The sequence below is a fragment of the Chenopodium album genome, chromosome 5, assembly GCF_948465745.1.
Source record: "Chenopodium album chromosome 5, dcCheAlbu1.1, whole genome shotgun sequence".
NCBI lineage: Eukaryota > Viridiplantae > Streptophyta > Magnoliopsida > Caryophyllales > Amaranthaceae > Chenopodium > Chenopodium album.
In genome coordinates, this window is record NC_137838.1 from 68,293,262 (window position 1) to 68,310,846 (window position 17,585).

Below are 17,585 nucleotides of genomic sequence, written 5' to 3' on the forward strand. Positions count from 1 at the left end.
ATGAATATAACATACGAAAGTAACTTTTTAGTTTTTAAATAGTGTTAGTTTAAAATATAGTTATTAAAAACTATTGTGCATGGCACGGGAGCTTACCTAGTAGATAAATAAAAGCATACATACATTACCCTAGCCGATATAACAAATACTTTATTCCGGTTTTAGATGCATCACTTCAATTTTATGAGAACTAAAGATAAAAATTATCACATAAAAATGAAAGTGATGAATCTAAAAAAAATCGTACATAATAGTATTTGATAAACTCTCTCTTTAAAAGAGTTGTATATAAGGAATTAAAAAACCATTTTTTAATTTAAATATTAAGGTGCACGCCTAATGTCATAAATGTATAAGGTACATGGTATAAGGTATGTACAATGGAGGATCCAGGGGGTACGTAGAGGTACAACTGTTGACCAAAGAGACCAGTTTTTTCATACACCTGGTCTCTTAGGTACTTTCATAGAAAACATATAATCTGAGTTATCTGACAGGACTGACCGACTGAAACCTTATGCTACAAAAGGAAAAAAAAACCTAACCATTTGAAACTTGAATAATAGTTCTCTTTAATTCACTTTACCAAAATTAACTCTTTTTTTTTTTTTTTTTTTTTTGACAAAGGATACAAGCAGATTACATACTAATACTAAAGCAGATAGAATTAACCGCCACTTCTCCAGCAATTAGATGAGCTCTCTAAACTCGTCGACGGTCCGCCTTATGGATACTACAAACCCGAAAGGTTGAGCCAAGCTGCACAATCCTTCGGATAAGCCAAATATAAGCGATATTACCTTGCCCCTCCCCACGAAGTAGGTAAACAAGATTATAAGAGTCAGTAAAAACTATGAGAGACGGAAACCCTCGATCTAGCGCCCACTGAAGCCCATACAGACAAGCCAACGCCTCCGCATGTAAGGCTGAAGAACACACCCCAAAGTTGCTACCGCCACTGATCCGTTCGTCCAGTGGGTCATCATTATCCAAGCACCATCCCATTCTAGCCTGTTTAGAGCCTTGGAACCAAGAGCCATCTATCTGAAGAGAAGGCAACTCAGTCCTAAGGTGGGGCTGGCCTAGCTGAGCAACATAAAAACCCGGCGGAGAAGAGGCACCACCCTCTGCCAAAGGGAGACTAGCCGGGCCATCAAAGTCGGCAAAGATTGTATGATTATCCATAACCTCCGCAAACAGAGAATCGAAGGGGCGGGACGTAGAAGAATCCTTAAAGAACCTATAATTACGCCATAACCACAAACTCCAAAGCGTACCAACAAAGGTGCCTAAGCGAGCACTAAAAGGCCCATCCTGACTAATAAAAAGTTGGATATAATCTAGGATCCAATCTGAGAGAGAAAGGTCTCCATTTAATTCTGAGTGAATGCCAAGGCATCCACCCCTCCAAATCGAACGTGTACTACAGCACATTCTGAAAAGATATTGTAAATCCTCTGGTTCCGAACGACAAAAGTCATAGAGCACCTCTTGTATTGGAACCCCTCTGTGATAGAGTTCCACCTTAACCGCTAGAGTGCGATGTAGCAGCTTCCATAAAAACAACTTCCATTTGGGCTGAACCTGGAGAGACCAAAGAACCTTCCAAAATTAACTTTTGCTTTGCGGTATTTGTTTTTTTTTTTTGTAAGAAAAAAAAATTACTTATTTCCTTCTCTTTCTCATTAAAATGCTTAAATTTAATCCTTGGAAGAAAAACTTTTGTATTAATCATAGTAATTTTTTTTTCTCCTTAATTTTTCTTTAACTTTTATAATTTATACTACTATAGTATGTATTTTATAACTTTTATAGCTAACTATAAAATACATACTCCAAATATATACGGTAAAAATCTTATAATTATAAGGTACGTCACCTTAAGAAAAAAAATTAAATTAAAAAAAAAATGTGTAGGGTTGAGATTGAATGAGAAGGTTTTTTGTAATGAAAAAGATAAATGAGCATTTATTTTGACCTAGATGTGCATTTGACTAGCTACGATTTTCCACTTTTATCGAAAAACGAATATATATGCATATCCTTACTTTTTAAAAGTTTGAAATGACTCTTATGAATTGTGTTTGAACAATTATATCCTTACCTTTTAAAAATTTGAAAAAACTCTTATAAATAGAGTTTGAACAATTATATTTTCTAAAACTGTTAATTTATATTTTATTTATTTGCCCTCATTAATGTTAATTGCCTCTTTTTATCGCTAATAATAGTGTAGAAACATTTATACCCGTAAAAAATTTTATTACATATTTTCTGCATTAGTGATATCAACTACTAAACTTGTGACATAAAGTCAAACGGAAAGAGATTCTCATACAAGGTTAACTATGGTGCGCGCATCACGATTAATCCTCCCTAGTTTTGTACAAAAAAACAGGTACATCGAATTTCAATCAATTTTTTATTTATTTATTTATTTTTTCATTTAGTACAGAGTACAAAATATGTGCACCGTACAATTCTTCATGTTATTTCGATCATTTTAATTTTTTTAAAAAACTTCCTGTTAAAATGGTCTTAATGTATAATCATGCAAGTACTTGTTACTTGTTATTCTTATCTTAATGTGTAGTTTCTAAATGTTTAACTTATTTTAGTTTTTATAAACCAGCTAGTGTCCTTAAATTAACACCATCATTTGTTACAGAATGGGAAAAGATATTAAGCAAAATATGAAAGGACCAAAAAAAAATAGGCCATAATAAGAAAAGGCTGAGTAAGATTAGTGGATGGTTATTTATTGTTGATGTCAAGAAGAAAAAGGATTTCAATATAGAATATAGCCAAACGACACTTACACATAATTCCTAAGAAATCAAGAACTTCAAGTAAGGTTGTCAGAATCGGGTTCCCACATTGGATCACTGAGGGGAGTAGGATTGAATTGGTGAAATCGAATAATATTACGAAACTGATAAAAGGAGTAATAAAAAGGTTGCTACATAACTACATACATATCTTTTAAGTTTAAAAAATATTAAAATTTTTAGTTTAAGTAGCTGGATAGTAATTTTCTTGACTTAAAGAAAAGTTTGGTTGCTTTAGGCTCATTTTAATAAGTAAAAAATAGGATTAGACGGCGCGGTCCTACTTGATTTTGACCGATCCTACAAGATTCTATCTTACCATGATACTAATCCAAGTGAAAAACAAGATCGTCTGATCCTACACATCCTGACCAATCGATTTTATCCGATCCTATACGAGTCTAACCGTCCTACACTAATCCTAGTTGCTCTGTGATTTTGTGTCCGACCTGAGTCGTTTGCCTAAAATTTTGGCGATGTAGAGTACGTGCCCGTTTGCCTCAACAATTTAGTTGTCTGGCGGCTTCCTACCAGAACCTCTCGTGCCAGCTTTAACCTGCTGAAAGTTATATATGAGCAGCCACATCTGAATTTGACGATACAAAATAGTCAAATTAAAACAATATTAACGATTTGGGTAAAAAATGCACTGAACCAGAACGCAAACACCAATATTGCCTCAACAATTTTTCAAATGGGATATATGAGTAGCCATATTTCAATTTGAGGACGCAAATTAGTCAATTTAAAACAATGACGATTGATCCACGGTGACTATGTGTGCAACAGGACAAAGTTTAGGTGATTCATTTGTCAAATTAATAAACGTGTTAGGTATTAAAGTATTGTTTTTTAGTCCATTCATATTTTACTTAATCTCTTTTCTATTATGAAATATTTGTGGATATCCATTATTCTTCCTTGTATTATTCCAGAACAATCTAGATCTAGGGTTTATATTCTTATCCAACCAAACCCTAATTATATTGTATGTATATATATACCTCATCATATGGAATAGAAATATATTGATTGATTTTCTCTCAATCTCCTTCACATTTCTCCTAATTTTATAACACGTTATCAGCACCAAAGCTCTAATTAAGTCATCGATTAAAATATCTACACCACTGATTGAGATTAATTAGATCTCGACTACAATTGATTAGCATCGAGAAACAAGAAATTTAGCAACAAATTCATATTGAAATTTTGCCATATATATTGACGAGGCGACAAAACCCATGCAAATTGGGAAATAATTTGGTCGAAATTTCGATTGATGATTATCTGTTTGATGATATTGATGATGAATATCTTAAAGGCATTCTTATAGTGTTTCTCACGTGTCAATGGAACTTGTATTGGAGCAATAGAAGGCATATAATTGTCATGAATATTTGAGAGAGTCAACCGACTCAACCCACTTGAAATCATACCTCAGCTAAAAAGGTAAACATATTTCATCCTACTCATATTATTTAGGTAAATAAATTTACATATAAGAATATGTATACGTATTAGTCAAAAGAGTAATTCAATTTGGATGTTAATTTTATATTGCAAAGCCAATCATACTTGACATAATATTATAAAGTAATATACTATTATACATACTTGACGATTGTTTGATATAAGGCTCCATTTATGAGGTAAGATATAGTAGATTTGTACATAGTAGATTTAGTTCTCGTTCCTCATTAATTGTGTGTGCCAGTATATTTATCCTTTTCATTCGATTATACGAGATACTCTAACGAATTTGGTAAAATTTGTTATTTTATATATGTTTTGTTTAATTGTATAATGATTTATGAGCGCAACAAGATCTCGTCTCTAAAAATTTCTTTTAACTTATAAAAATAATTTAGTATATGCTTGCAACATGATTGATATTTCTATTGGTTAAATCCTTTCTCTTACTAAAAGATTTAGGATTCGAACCGTAAAAGGTTACGAATTGTATTGATTATGTTTTTCGTTTTACGCTTTTATGATGTGATTATTTGATACAATTATATCAAAAGGTAATTTTCTTTTATTTATGGTATTTTAGTGATAGTGACACTGATACATATCTATATGAAATTAAATCAGGTAATTGGTATGAGCGATTTTGTCAATTTACCCTATGTGTCATGTCATATTTTAATTTTATTTGCAAAGCTAGTTGGATAACTTATTTTCTTGATTTTGGTTACCTTGAAATTTATCCTATATCTGGATAAGATTAGTTGCTTCTAATTATTTACTCTGTATTTAGTTTTATGCAAGTATAAACGAATTAGGCCATTATATTATCTATTTCATGAAATTGGCCGCTGATTTTGGGTTACCAAACTTGATTAACTATATCTTATAAATTTTGTGTATGTCATCATAAGTTTGCTATTAAAATTAGAAGGTTGTCAATCACTCATTATGTACTTTATTATGAATATATCTATTGACATTATTTCCTAAGTCCTCATTTATAATTTTTGTTTGTTGGTATGTTATATCTTATACTCCATATTATAGATGCATGTCATGTGTTTTGTGTATTGGTATATTAAATTTATTGCTTAGGAATGTCAAACTAATTTTGAATTTTATTGAGAATACATATTAGTTATAAGTCAATCTAAACTAACTGTTGAAGGAGCCTAAGTTTGATGAGTATGGATTAAACTTAGTATAATTATCCTTATGAGTGAGATTGTTAATATTTGCATGATGTTATATATTGATTTGACTATATGGATATTCTCTAGTTGACCACAAATTATGTTAATATTATCAATCTTGTTTTTACATGCAATGTTGAATAATAATTTATAACGAATTTGAGGACAATTCCTTTATTGTGTTAATTAGATGGAAAAGGAGTTGATTAATGCATTATACTTTATGATGACAATTATGCCTATTACATGTGATACATATGTTTTTTTTTTTTTTTTTTTTTTTTTTTTTTTTTATGAAATAAAGAAAACAAGTGGCGAACCTTTAGTAACTTGCAAGTCAATACTCTACAATTACATGCTCCTTTTCATATATGGACATACTATAAGTTCTAAATATTGTTCATGTACATATGTGTCGTAATTGAATCTATTAAAATAATCATATAATTTGTACAACTATCATGATTTTAGTATGAATATGTTGATTATGTGTGATTAAATTCAATTAAGTATTATGTACAGATGTACCTACTTGAAGTTGGATTATTGAAAGTAAATTAAACATGATTGCATAATATTTATTTGAGCAAGAGATAGACGCCATTGTGGAATATTTACTTGTAAAAATATATTTATTTTGCCCATACTTATAAGAGATTAATATAATTGGGCAAGAGTTACGAGTAAGAGTTTATAAGAATAATTTTATTAAGCTTGATACATGCGTTGCTAAAAGAATTTATGCTTTAAAAGGTGGAAGAGATTTAAAGGTTATTGGATTCATTTCATGCCCCCCATACAAGGATTAGGGGGAGATTGTATTTATTCCATTATTTTATGTTATCCTTGCACATAAATAATAAAAATATATTGATGGTCAATTTGGTACATACATTAATTTAAATATCAACGATTTATTTAATAGAAGCGGCCACATGTTAATTAAATATTTTGAAATGATACCATCCTGAAGATGGATATAAATAAATGTCATTGATCATATGTTAGTTGTAAATGCTTCAATTTAAAATTGATGTCCTAGAAGGACAACATCAATTGTTGATGAATGTATAGCACGCCTAAAGCGTGGTAGATCAATAGGTTCTAAAGATAATTAAGTATATACGGAAAGGAAAGGAATACTATTGACAATGCCAATTTGAGAATGTGCTAAATAATATTACATTTTTAGAAGATATCATTTTTAGTAAAATTTATATGTTTCATTATTATATAAAAGACTCCAGTAAAGTATGAAATATCCAACAAGATTAATATGTATCAAGATTATAGTCAAAATGAGTAAATTACTGCATAAAATATTTGATTGTCTTGCCAATTGTATAAAGAAGCACATGTTGGTGTTATAATATCACATCATATTCATGGCCATGCATAATTAAAGTTTAGTAAAGTGATCACTAGTGTTGGAAAACTGACCAGAGCTCAAAGTTAGAGAATTGATTGGATGTGATAATTAAGTTAGGCCATCTGAGTTTAATAATTACCCGTTATGGAAACCAGAAGTTTCATTTGATAACGTGCTGACGCTCTCTTAATGTTATATATATGAAATGAATTATGGCAAGACATAACATTGAGATTGAGCTATATTTGGATTATGATTCTTAATAATTTGTATCGATGAAAATTTCAAGAGTTAATAGATTTTGATTTTTATTTAAAAAGTAATGGGTGACTAGAAGTGCACCAAAATAACTTGTATATTATTGTCAACTATCAGGTGACTAGAAGCTCGCCAAATACACTATTTAAGTCTTTAAAGATCCAGCAGATCACCACCTAGTAGAATTACAAGCAAGTGATTTATACTTATATAACAATTCTTTTAATTGGGGTTATTATATGTCAGCACATATGAAATAGGAGAAGAAAGAAAAACGTACAACTGCACAACATATGTCTCCCCATTGACATTGATCTCCAAAAGAGAAAATATTATTGAAAATTTAATAATAAATACACATGAAATATAAAGTTAATGAATAAATGATTCTTCATCGAAATTGTTCTCCAGAAGAGATAAATTTTGATTGTGAGCCTCCCATTGAAATGAATTTTAATGCAAATATATATATTAAGTTGGTATAGAATTAGACGCCCCTATAAAAGAGATATTTTACCAACTTAGGGGGAGAAGAAATAGAAAAAGTTGGGAAAATAAAAAAATAAAAAAAAATAAATAAAGAACATTTATGATCCCTATAATGGTAGTTTGAAAAGTTATATATATGCCAACTTTTGTATATATATTATCAAGATATGTTGCACATTTACGATTGGATTTGTATTTAGTTATGACTCATGTTCCATAGCGATGAAGATACATTTTGGTCATATTAATTATGTGTATACATTGAGATAAAATCTTGCCAATTGTATCTGAATCACTACACCTGAAGTGTAGGTTGTATATGATCGGTTCCAAAATAAAGATATGTTTAATAGATATGATATTTGGCAAGATAGTGAAGTTGACACTAATAGTGTAATAGTATATAAATACCATAGTGTATGAAATACCCTAAAGTGGTATAAATATCTGAATTATTATAATAGATGGCCTATGATGTAAGAAAAGTTATGATGGTACCAATGAGAAATGTATTCAGATATCATAGTAAAATAACATGCGGAATGTAAATTTAAGGAATTTTATGATACCGGTACATAATGGAACCGATGAATAATATTCATATGCATAATGGAATGGACTAATAAGTAAAGGATCTGAAATATATGTACATTTTGATGTCGACATAATGATAATGATCATAAGTTTATCATGGATCCGAAGTCCACTGAAATATGGATTTTTAAATCCACACTGTACAATGTCTTGCATCATTTCGAGTCCTATGTATGTTCATATGCATGTGTAAGTTCATAGGTTATTGGATTATTCATTGCATATGTTCGAAGTTGTTAGATGCATTACTTATTGTATAATTTGTTTAATATGTTATCATATTTTCTATATCTCATATTGCATGCATAACTTTCTATACAATAATTGTGGTGTTTGTCAATGTTCATTCATTCAAAGTATAATAAGACATATTTACAACATTGATGGAAAATGAGAAAGAGATATTTATATTCCGATGGACTTATAATTTTGATGGAATTATTGATGGCGCCGATTTAATTGCATGTTATATATGAATCATGTAAGAAGAAGAGTTTCTGAAGAACTTATGTACGACACTTTTATATATCCTACCCTACAAAATTTATATTTTGAATATTGTAATTATTATTAAACTTTTAGTCTATGTGACTAAATCATTGACATCTCAACCTGAAATTTGAGCATAAAAGTGTTAGTAATGAGAATTACTATTTGTATATGAAAGAGAACTATCGTGTCAATTATAAATATTCTAAAGAATCAACAAGATACTTATGCGTGAGACTGTTTTATCATGGTCCAGGAGAACCATGATCAATGTATATAATTACATGTGTTATATTATTATTTCATACAAGATTGAAAAATCAACATTAATAATATCATGTGTTGTCATATTATTATTAAAAAATGTTTAATCAAAAAATAATGATCATCAATTTCTATATATTATTCACGACCTCCAGAAGAAGGCATAAGTATAATGGTTAAGGCAACTAAAAATAGAGATTTCGAATGAAATGTGGACAAACATATGTATTATTGTTATAGGTTTGGTGATATGAAGACTCATTTTTTTTTTCAAGTAAGCAAACAACTTCAAAGGAAAAATTACACAACATTATTAAAGGAAGATGATGAGTGACATTTATGTCACTCTTAGGAAGTATTTTTAGAGTCATTTTCGTGTTTATTTTATCTTATTTTCCCTTTCTTTCTCTTGTTTTCTCTTAATAACATTTCATTTTTATTTTGGTAATTTTGTCGTGTTTTAGTTCTTTTCGTAGTTTTTATTAGAATTAGTTTATTTTCGTATTTTATTTGCTTTTGATTTGTTATATTTCGTTCTTTATTTTTCCTTGAAAGTATTCTAATTTACTTTTATTTATTTTAATTAGTTTTGAGTCTATTTTATTTCACTTTCTTTGCTTGTATAGTTTTTGTTTAGTTTTTATTAGTTTTAAGTTTATTTTGTTATTTATTTGATTTTATTTACTTGTATAGTTTTATTTAATTTTTATTAGTTTAGTGTTATTTCTCTTTTTCTATTTTACTTTATTTATCTCCTTTTTATTTATTTTATTTTATTTATCTCGGTTTCACACTTTTATCCTCGGGTTTGTTTGTGTGTAGGCTCGAGTTCAAGGTCCAAGTCAAACACCACCAATTTCACCCCTGAACGCAACTCCCCTGCTGCCCCTCACGCACACAGCAGCCCACCATTCCCAAAACCAATCACTCCCCTGCTCCCTCTCCTTCACTTCCAGCCTTACTAACAACAACACTACTCACCACCAGTCCAACTTTCAACCACCAGCCAAGAACCACCTGACCACCGCAACTCAGAGCAACATCCCCTGCTGCCTCCCTCACGCAACAATCGACCCCTTCACCACGCAAACCTGCAGCACCACCATCACCCACCAATTTCATCCATCTCACACCAACACGCGACCCCACAATCACCAACAACAGCAACCACAACACTTTCCACCACCAATCCGCGCAGCTACTCACTTCCATTTCCCCTGCTCCGCCACCACAACCAACCAAATCAGCCACCAATTAACCTCCTCCTTCCACTCACACCACCTGACCACAACAGCCCCTCACCAACTCTCCGTAATAGCAACACCACCGTCAACAACCAGTAGCAATTAAGCAATTAATCAACCCCTCAATTAAGCAAAAATCAGAGTAAATTGCAAATTAATCAAGTTCGAGCAAACCGTCGAGGGTTCGGCCGAACGTCGAGTCAGAGACTTTAGGGGTTTTGTTATTCGAAGAGGAGTGGTCGAACATATCCATGGTTTGACCGAACCAACCACCGGTTCGATCGAACCATTCCACGAGACTCGCACATGATGTTTAATGAAGATCGAACGACCTTGATTGATGCTCAATGATAAGAGATGATGATGATTGACGGCGGTGATTTAATGATAATGGTTGACGATGGTGGTAAGCTGATGATGATAGAGCAGCCATGAATTTGGAAGAAGGGGAAATCGGGGGTAGCTGATGGTTTTTGGGGAATTTGTGGGTTTATTTTATTTTTATTTTTATTTTCTTTTATTTTTAATTTCTTTCTTTTCTTTTCCCTTTTTCTTATTTCTTTCCTCTTTTATTTCTTTTCTATTTTATTTTCTTTTTTATTTTCCTTTTCTTTCTTTATTTAATTTCCTTCTTTTTTCTATTTTTCCTAGTTTTTATTAAGTTAGTATAAATACCCATTTTTGAGGGTAATTTAGGGGAGGTATTGAATAACTATCCACTCTACTCTCTAATTAGTTTTAGGTTAGGTTAGGATTAGTCTTAATTGGTAGAGAGAGAAAGTGAGGTTTTCTTCATTAATGAACTTGGATTTTGAAGAAGGAGCTTGTTCAATCCTTTGTAGACCTTCATCTTCAATTAATGAGCAATCTCTTACTCTCTCTCCTCTATTTTTATTTGTTTTATTTCGATTATTATTTTAGTTGTTGGTATTCCTTGTTAATCATGTTTATCCTTGATTGTTTGTTAATTAATCTTGTTATTAACATGATTAGTGAGTAATTTCCCCATTAAGGGGATGGTTGTGGTGTAGTTGGACCTTGAGCATGTTCTAGGGTTTAGAATTGATTTATTTGTGATTAAAGTCTTTATATGCTTGATATTCTTTAATCTTCTTGCAAGTGCACATTGTTGGTTGATTAAAGGTGAATCTTTGCTAACAAGAAACGGAAGTTGACTTAGTTAAGGTTCATTACTATCGATTGTTATTTAATAGTACCTCCTAGTATATGGTTCTAATGTGGAAACATAGAGGCTATGTTAGGAGAAGCCAATTGACCCCGGAAGGCGGCTAGATTGGATCCTTTATTTCGATATTCGAGCATGTTTAGTTCATAATTAATTCAATTTCTATGCCTTTGTTTATGTTCAAGTGAATGCTATACCTAAACCATTTTCCTTAATGTTTTATTTCTTGTTTTAGCATCTTTAGACTTTAGTTTATTTATCCCCTATTCCGGACTAGCTTAATTGTCGATAACATTTGGTGGTGTTTATCCGTTCTCTGTGGTTCGACCCCTATGCTTGCCTTATACTCGTATTAGGTTTGTTTAGGTTGTATAATTGTATTTTATCTAGGGATAGACAATTGACGACGCGTTTATTCCCTTGTCAAATTGGCGCCGTTGTCGGGGAACGGCTTCCATTACCATTGTGTTATCTTATTGAGACTAGTCCATTGTTTATAATTTTCTTTTGATTTGTTGGTTTTTATTTGTGTTGCTTTATTTGAGAAAAAAATGGCTTATATTTCTATTCTTCAATTTGATAATGAACCGTTTTGGGTGTATTTCAATAGACTTGAGGATTTCCTTGATGGTGTTAAAGGTTTAACCAAGGGTGATTATTGAGAAATCATTAATTTGGGATTAAATGAGCGTTTTAGAGGAGTAGTTGATAATATGTTAAATGGTAAATTTCAAGACATGTCTTCGGATGAAGCTTGGGATTTCTATTCATGGTTAGCTAGGGATAATTATGATTGGGAGAGGGCCAATCATGAGACTTATGTTCGGGATTCTCATGCTTTTAATGTTGATGCTAATTGTCATGATTTGTCTAATATGAATTTCCATGATGTGCTTGATGCTCCCCATAGTGACCATGTAATGCATGATTTCACTTTCCCTCCCTCTATAGCTCAATGTAATGAGGTACATTCTAATGATGATGAAGTGCATGCTCTTTCTCATATTGCATGCGATTTTTGCATGAATTCTAAAGGTGTGCCCCATAGTCCCCTAGATGATTCCAATGAGCAAGCTTTTGACTCGCCTATCCATGATGATTTGAACTCATTTGAGATTATGGCCCAAATATTTCTTGAGTTTCAAACGGTAGCCCATAACCTTATGAGTGAGTTCATTGATAAGACTTCATTAGAAAGAGACGAGTTTGAGAGAAATTTGCCCCCATTCACTCTTGATTTTGAGATGGTAGGCCTTGAGAAATTTAAGGGAGATGTTGTTCAAGGTTGTGAAGAGGAGGTCGAGATTGAATCATTTGGAGTTTTTTTAGCATGAGGGAGATGTAGAACGTGAGGGTTCTTCATTTGAGGATTCCATGATTGATTTTCATTCCCTCATTAGTGATGTGAGATCTTGTGATGAGGGATTAGCTATCCCTTTTTCCCTTTCTCATACACCTTTTCCCCAAAGGTTTAACCATATCTCCTACTATCCTATGTTCCTCCCTTCTTTTCTCAAAGAACCTCTTAGGGATCCTCTTCTTATTCATGCCTCCGAAGCCCCAAACTCTTTCATTGTTGATGAGGAAAAGAGTTATAATGCCAACCAAAAAGATTTTTGTGAGGATTTTTCTTTTTCTTCTTCTACTTTTTCTTCTTATTTTCTTGATTTTTATTTTGATTCTTTTACTTTTTATTTTCTCCCTTCCCTCAAGCGTAAAGTCTCCTTGTACTTTATGTTTACTTGTCATATGAGCATCACGTATGCTCTATTTCTTGATATGTTTGCCGGTGCATATGACAAGCTATTGCGTTCTTTGTCGGGTTATTTACTAGATTGGTCATGCTTGGACGTTAAGCAAGCCTTTGCGGGAAGTAACCCGTGTTTTATTGCTTTCTTTTTCTTTCTTTTGTGTTTCTCATTTTTGTTTACTCTCTTATCTATGTGTATAGGTACTCGATGCATATACTCATGTGCAAGGATTTTGGATTGAGCTCCTTGAGAAGAAACACACCAATGATTGCTTGCATTTGGAAAAGCAACAAAGACGAGGAATTAGATGAAATTATGGACAATGTGCTCAATTGCGGGTTTCAACTCCCACCTCACATTTGGTTTACTCTTTCCTTCTTCCCTCATCTTGGATTTGCTTCCTTATTTGCATTTGGATTGAATGAATTATGAATTGTTGTGTGAATGCATTTTCTTTCTTCCCCTCCCACCCACCCTTTGTGCCTTTATTTTGAGCATTGAGGACAATGCTCCATTCTAGCTTGGGGGAGTAGCTATTCGCTAGCTTGGGGGGTTATCTATATCTCTTGGTGGTTTCTTAATCCATAGTCTCATGATTGCTTGATTTATTTCTCTCATACTTGCCAAAGTCTATTTTTGAGATTGGTTTTCTATGTTTGGATGGTCATGAGCGCCTTATTGAGTTGACTTTTGGTATTTGTAGCTTTGATTGATCATGCTTTCATCTTGCACAATTGTATATGCATTCCTGAGTATTGTTGGTTTTGTGAATATTTGTCTGTATAGTGTCTTTCCATGGCATTCAAGGCAAGTTTCAAAATGTTTTGTTTTAAACTTGGACATAATTGGGCTTTAGCACCTAGAATACCCTCTTTGCTAGTTGTTAGAGGTTTTCGTGCACTTGAATGTCGAGGTTGGTTCACACATATAACATTGCCAAGGTAGTAGAACTTAAGGGCTATGAGACCTTAGCTCACTTGGTTTGTGGTAAGATGGTTGTCGCTCTCTAGCTAGTTGAAGCTTTAAAGGTGATTTTTGCTACTCCACTACCGTCATTTTTTTTTTGTGAGGATGTGTCTATTTTGTTCTAGCCTTCTACATTTCTTGCATGTGTGGCGTTTGGATCCTTGGCATTGCTATCTTATATCGAGAATTTGGCTTAATCTACCCAAGATCGAGACCGAACCAACCTAGGGGAAGACGAAGGCAATTAGGATTTTTGTTTTGTTTTATTATTTTCTATTCTTTTATTTTTCTTTTGCATTTGCTCATATAGTAACCCAATTTGAGCCATTTTCCCTTCTTTGGAATAACCACATTACAAACCAATGGACCTTTGCTTTATTTTCACCTTTATTAGTTTTTGTGAAGCATTCTTGGGACTTGATTTGTATTTTTGGTTAATGAAAGTGAGAAAAAGAATGAAAAAGAAGTGAAAAACTCAAATTTTGGTACTTGTGATTATATTTGTTATGTTGAATGGTTTGAGTAAATGAGAAGAAAATAAAGGAAATGAAAGAAAAAGCCGCTCAAAGTTAAAAGAGGCGAGAGCAAAGAATAAAAAGAAATGAAAAAAAAAGAAGAAAATATTGAGAAAATACAAAAATATTTGTTGTTTGGTTGAAAAATAATAAGCTTGGGGGAGGAGTTGCTAGAATTTTTGATTTGAAAGTTGGTAGTTTATTGAGTTTGAATTGAGGAATGATCAACCTTGCTTCACTTCTAAGTTTACCACCAATTTCCAAATTTATTTCCACACCCTTTACCCTAGCCTAAACGTTTCAACCCTTTTAAGACCTTTTGACCTTAGTAAGGTTTAGTTACTACCGATGGAGGGTAATCAAGCCAAGCCTATTGAGCGAGCTATCAATGCCAAGATGTCGGGTAGCCTAAATGTTTTTCATTGCTTATTTTTTTCCGATTCCTTCGAGGAATCTCGAGATATCACCTTAAAAGTGGATGCAAAACTAGTGAGGATGCGGGAGTTTGGTTGGAGATAAGGAGGAGTGTAAGTCCCTCTAAGTTCTCTACCCTTTGCATGCTTTATGTGTGCATCAACCTTAGCTATTCTTTTGCTTGGCTACCTTTAATGTCTAGAAAGGATTGTATTCTTGTGCATTTAGCCCATTGTTTGTGTTTGGTTTGAAATATCAAAACTCGAGTTTTCTTGATTTCACCTTTGCCTTGAATGTTATGTGTTGCCAAGAGTTGTGGGTTAAACCTCTTAGGAAACCTTCACGAGAGCTTACTCGTCCTCTTTGGTGACATAGGGGTTTAAAGGGCTTGATGCATACGCTAAATGCATCCGTGATTCCTACGACAGTGAGTTAGTGTACATTCTTTCTCTTTGTTTCTATTTTGTTTCTTTTGCTTTCAATAATTCCATCTTGTTCTTTTTTGCCTTAGCTTTGCTCGAGGACGAGCAAAGGTTTAGCTTGGGGGAATTTGATGAGTGACATTTATGTCACTCTTAGGAAGTATTTTTAGAGTCATTTTCGCGTTTATTTTATCTTATTTTCCCTTTCTTTCTCTTGTTTTCTCTTAATAACATTTCTTGTTTATTTTGGTAATTTTGTCGTGTTTTAGTTCTTTTCGTAGTTTTTATTAGAATTAGTTTATTTTCGTATTTTATTTGCTTTTAATTTGTTATATTTCGTTCTTTATTTTTCCTTGAAAGTATTCTAATTTACTTTTATTTATTTTAATTAGTTTTGAGTCTATTTTATTTCACTTTCTTTGCTTGTATAGTTTTTGTTTAGTTTTTATTAGTTTTAAGTTTATTTTGTTATTTATTTGATTTTATTTACTTGTATAGTTTTATTTAATTTTTATTAGTTTAGTGTTATTTCTCTTTTTCTCTTTTACTTTATTTATCTCCTTTTTATTTATTTTATTTTATTTATCTCGGTTTCACACTTTTATCCTCGGGTTTGTTTGTGTGTAGGCTCGAGTTCAAGGTCCAAGTCAAACACCACCAATTTCACCCCTGAACGCAACTCTCCTGCTGCCCCTTATCCTTCACCCACTCTTCTTCTCTATCCCCCTTATCCTCCGCCACAACAGCACCTCCATCTCCCCTGCTCCCTCACGCACACAGCAGCCCACCATTCCCAAAACCAATCACTCCCCTGCTCCCTCTCCTTCACTTCCAGCCTTACTAACAACAACACCACTCACCACCAGTCCAACTTTCAACCACCAGCCAAGAACCACCTGACCACCGCAACTCAGAGCAACAACCCCTGCTGCCTCCCTCACGCAACAATCGACCCCTTCACCACGCAAACCTGCAGCACCACCATCACCCACCAATTTCATCCATCTCACACCAACACGCGACCCCACAACCACCAACAACAGCAACCACAACACTTTCCACTACCAATCCGCGCAGCTACTCACCTCCATTTCCTCTGCTCCGCGACCACAACCAACCAAATCAGCCACCAATTAACCTCATCCTTCCACTTACACCACCTGACCACAGCAGCCCCTCATCAACTCCCCGTAACAGCAACACCACCGTCAACAACCAGCAGCAATTAAGCAATTAATCGACCCCTCAATTAAGCAAAAATCAGAGTAAATTGCAAATTAATCAAGTTCGAGCAAACCGTCGAGGGTTCAGCCGAACGTCGAGTCAGAGACTTTGGGGGTTTTGTTATTTGAAGAGGAGTGGTCGAACATACCCATGGTTCGACCGAACCAACCCCGTAGTTCGGTCGAACCAACCACCGGTTCGATCGAACCATTCCACGAGACTCGCACATGATGTTTAATGAAGATCGAACGACCTTGATTGATGCTCAATGATAAGAGATGATGATTGACGGAGGTGATTTAATGATAATGGTTGATGATGGTGGTATGATGATGATGATAGAGCAGCCATGAATTTGGAAGAAGGGGAAATCGGGGGTAGCTGATGGTTTTTGGGAATTTGTGGGTTTATTTTATTTTTATTTTCTTTTTCTTTTATTTTTAATTTCTTTCTTTTCTTTTCCCTTTTTCTTATTTCTTTCCTCTTTTATTTCTTTTCTATTTTATTTTCTTTTTTATTTTCCTTTTCTTTCTTTATTTAATTTCCTTCTTTTTTCTATTTTTCCTAGTTTTTATTAAGTTAGTATAAATACCCATTTTTGGGGGTAATTTAGGGGAGGTATTGAATAACTATCCACTCTACTCTCTAATTAGTTTTAGGTTAGGTTAGGATTAGTCTTCATTGGTAGAGAGAGAAAGTTAGGTTTTCTTCATTAATGAACTTGGATTTTGAAGAAGGAGCTTGTTCAATCCTTTGTAGACCTTCATCTTCAATTAATGAGCAATCTCTTACTCTCTCTCCTCTATTTTTATTTGTTTTATTTTGATTATTATTTTAGTTGTTGGTATTGCTTGTTAATCATGTTTATCCTTGATTGTTTGTTAATTAATCTTGTTATTAACATGA

At 33.0% G+C, this 17,585-nt stretch overlaps 1 protein-coding gene across 1 annotated transcript; it reads right to left on the reverse strand.

The window, feature by feature from the left end:
* Nucleotides 1-702: 702 nt before the first annotated feature.
* Nucleotides 703-10,169, reverse strand: LOC145633061 (uncharacterized). Its single transcript, XM_081685361.1, has 2 exons — nucleotides 9,939-10,169; nucleotides 703-1,584 (listed from the first exon to the last, which is right to left on the reverse strand). Exons 1-2 carry the CDS (start codon nucleotides 10,167-10,169, stop codon nucleotides 703-705), a joined length of 1,113 nt encoding a protein of 370 aa, XP_081541487.1.
* Between the last annotated feature and the right edge of the window lie 7,416 nt (nucleotides 10,170-17,585).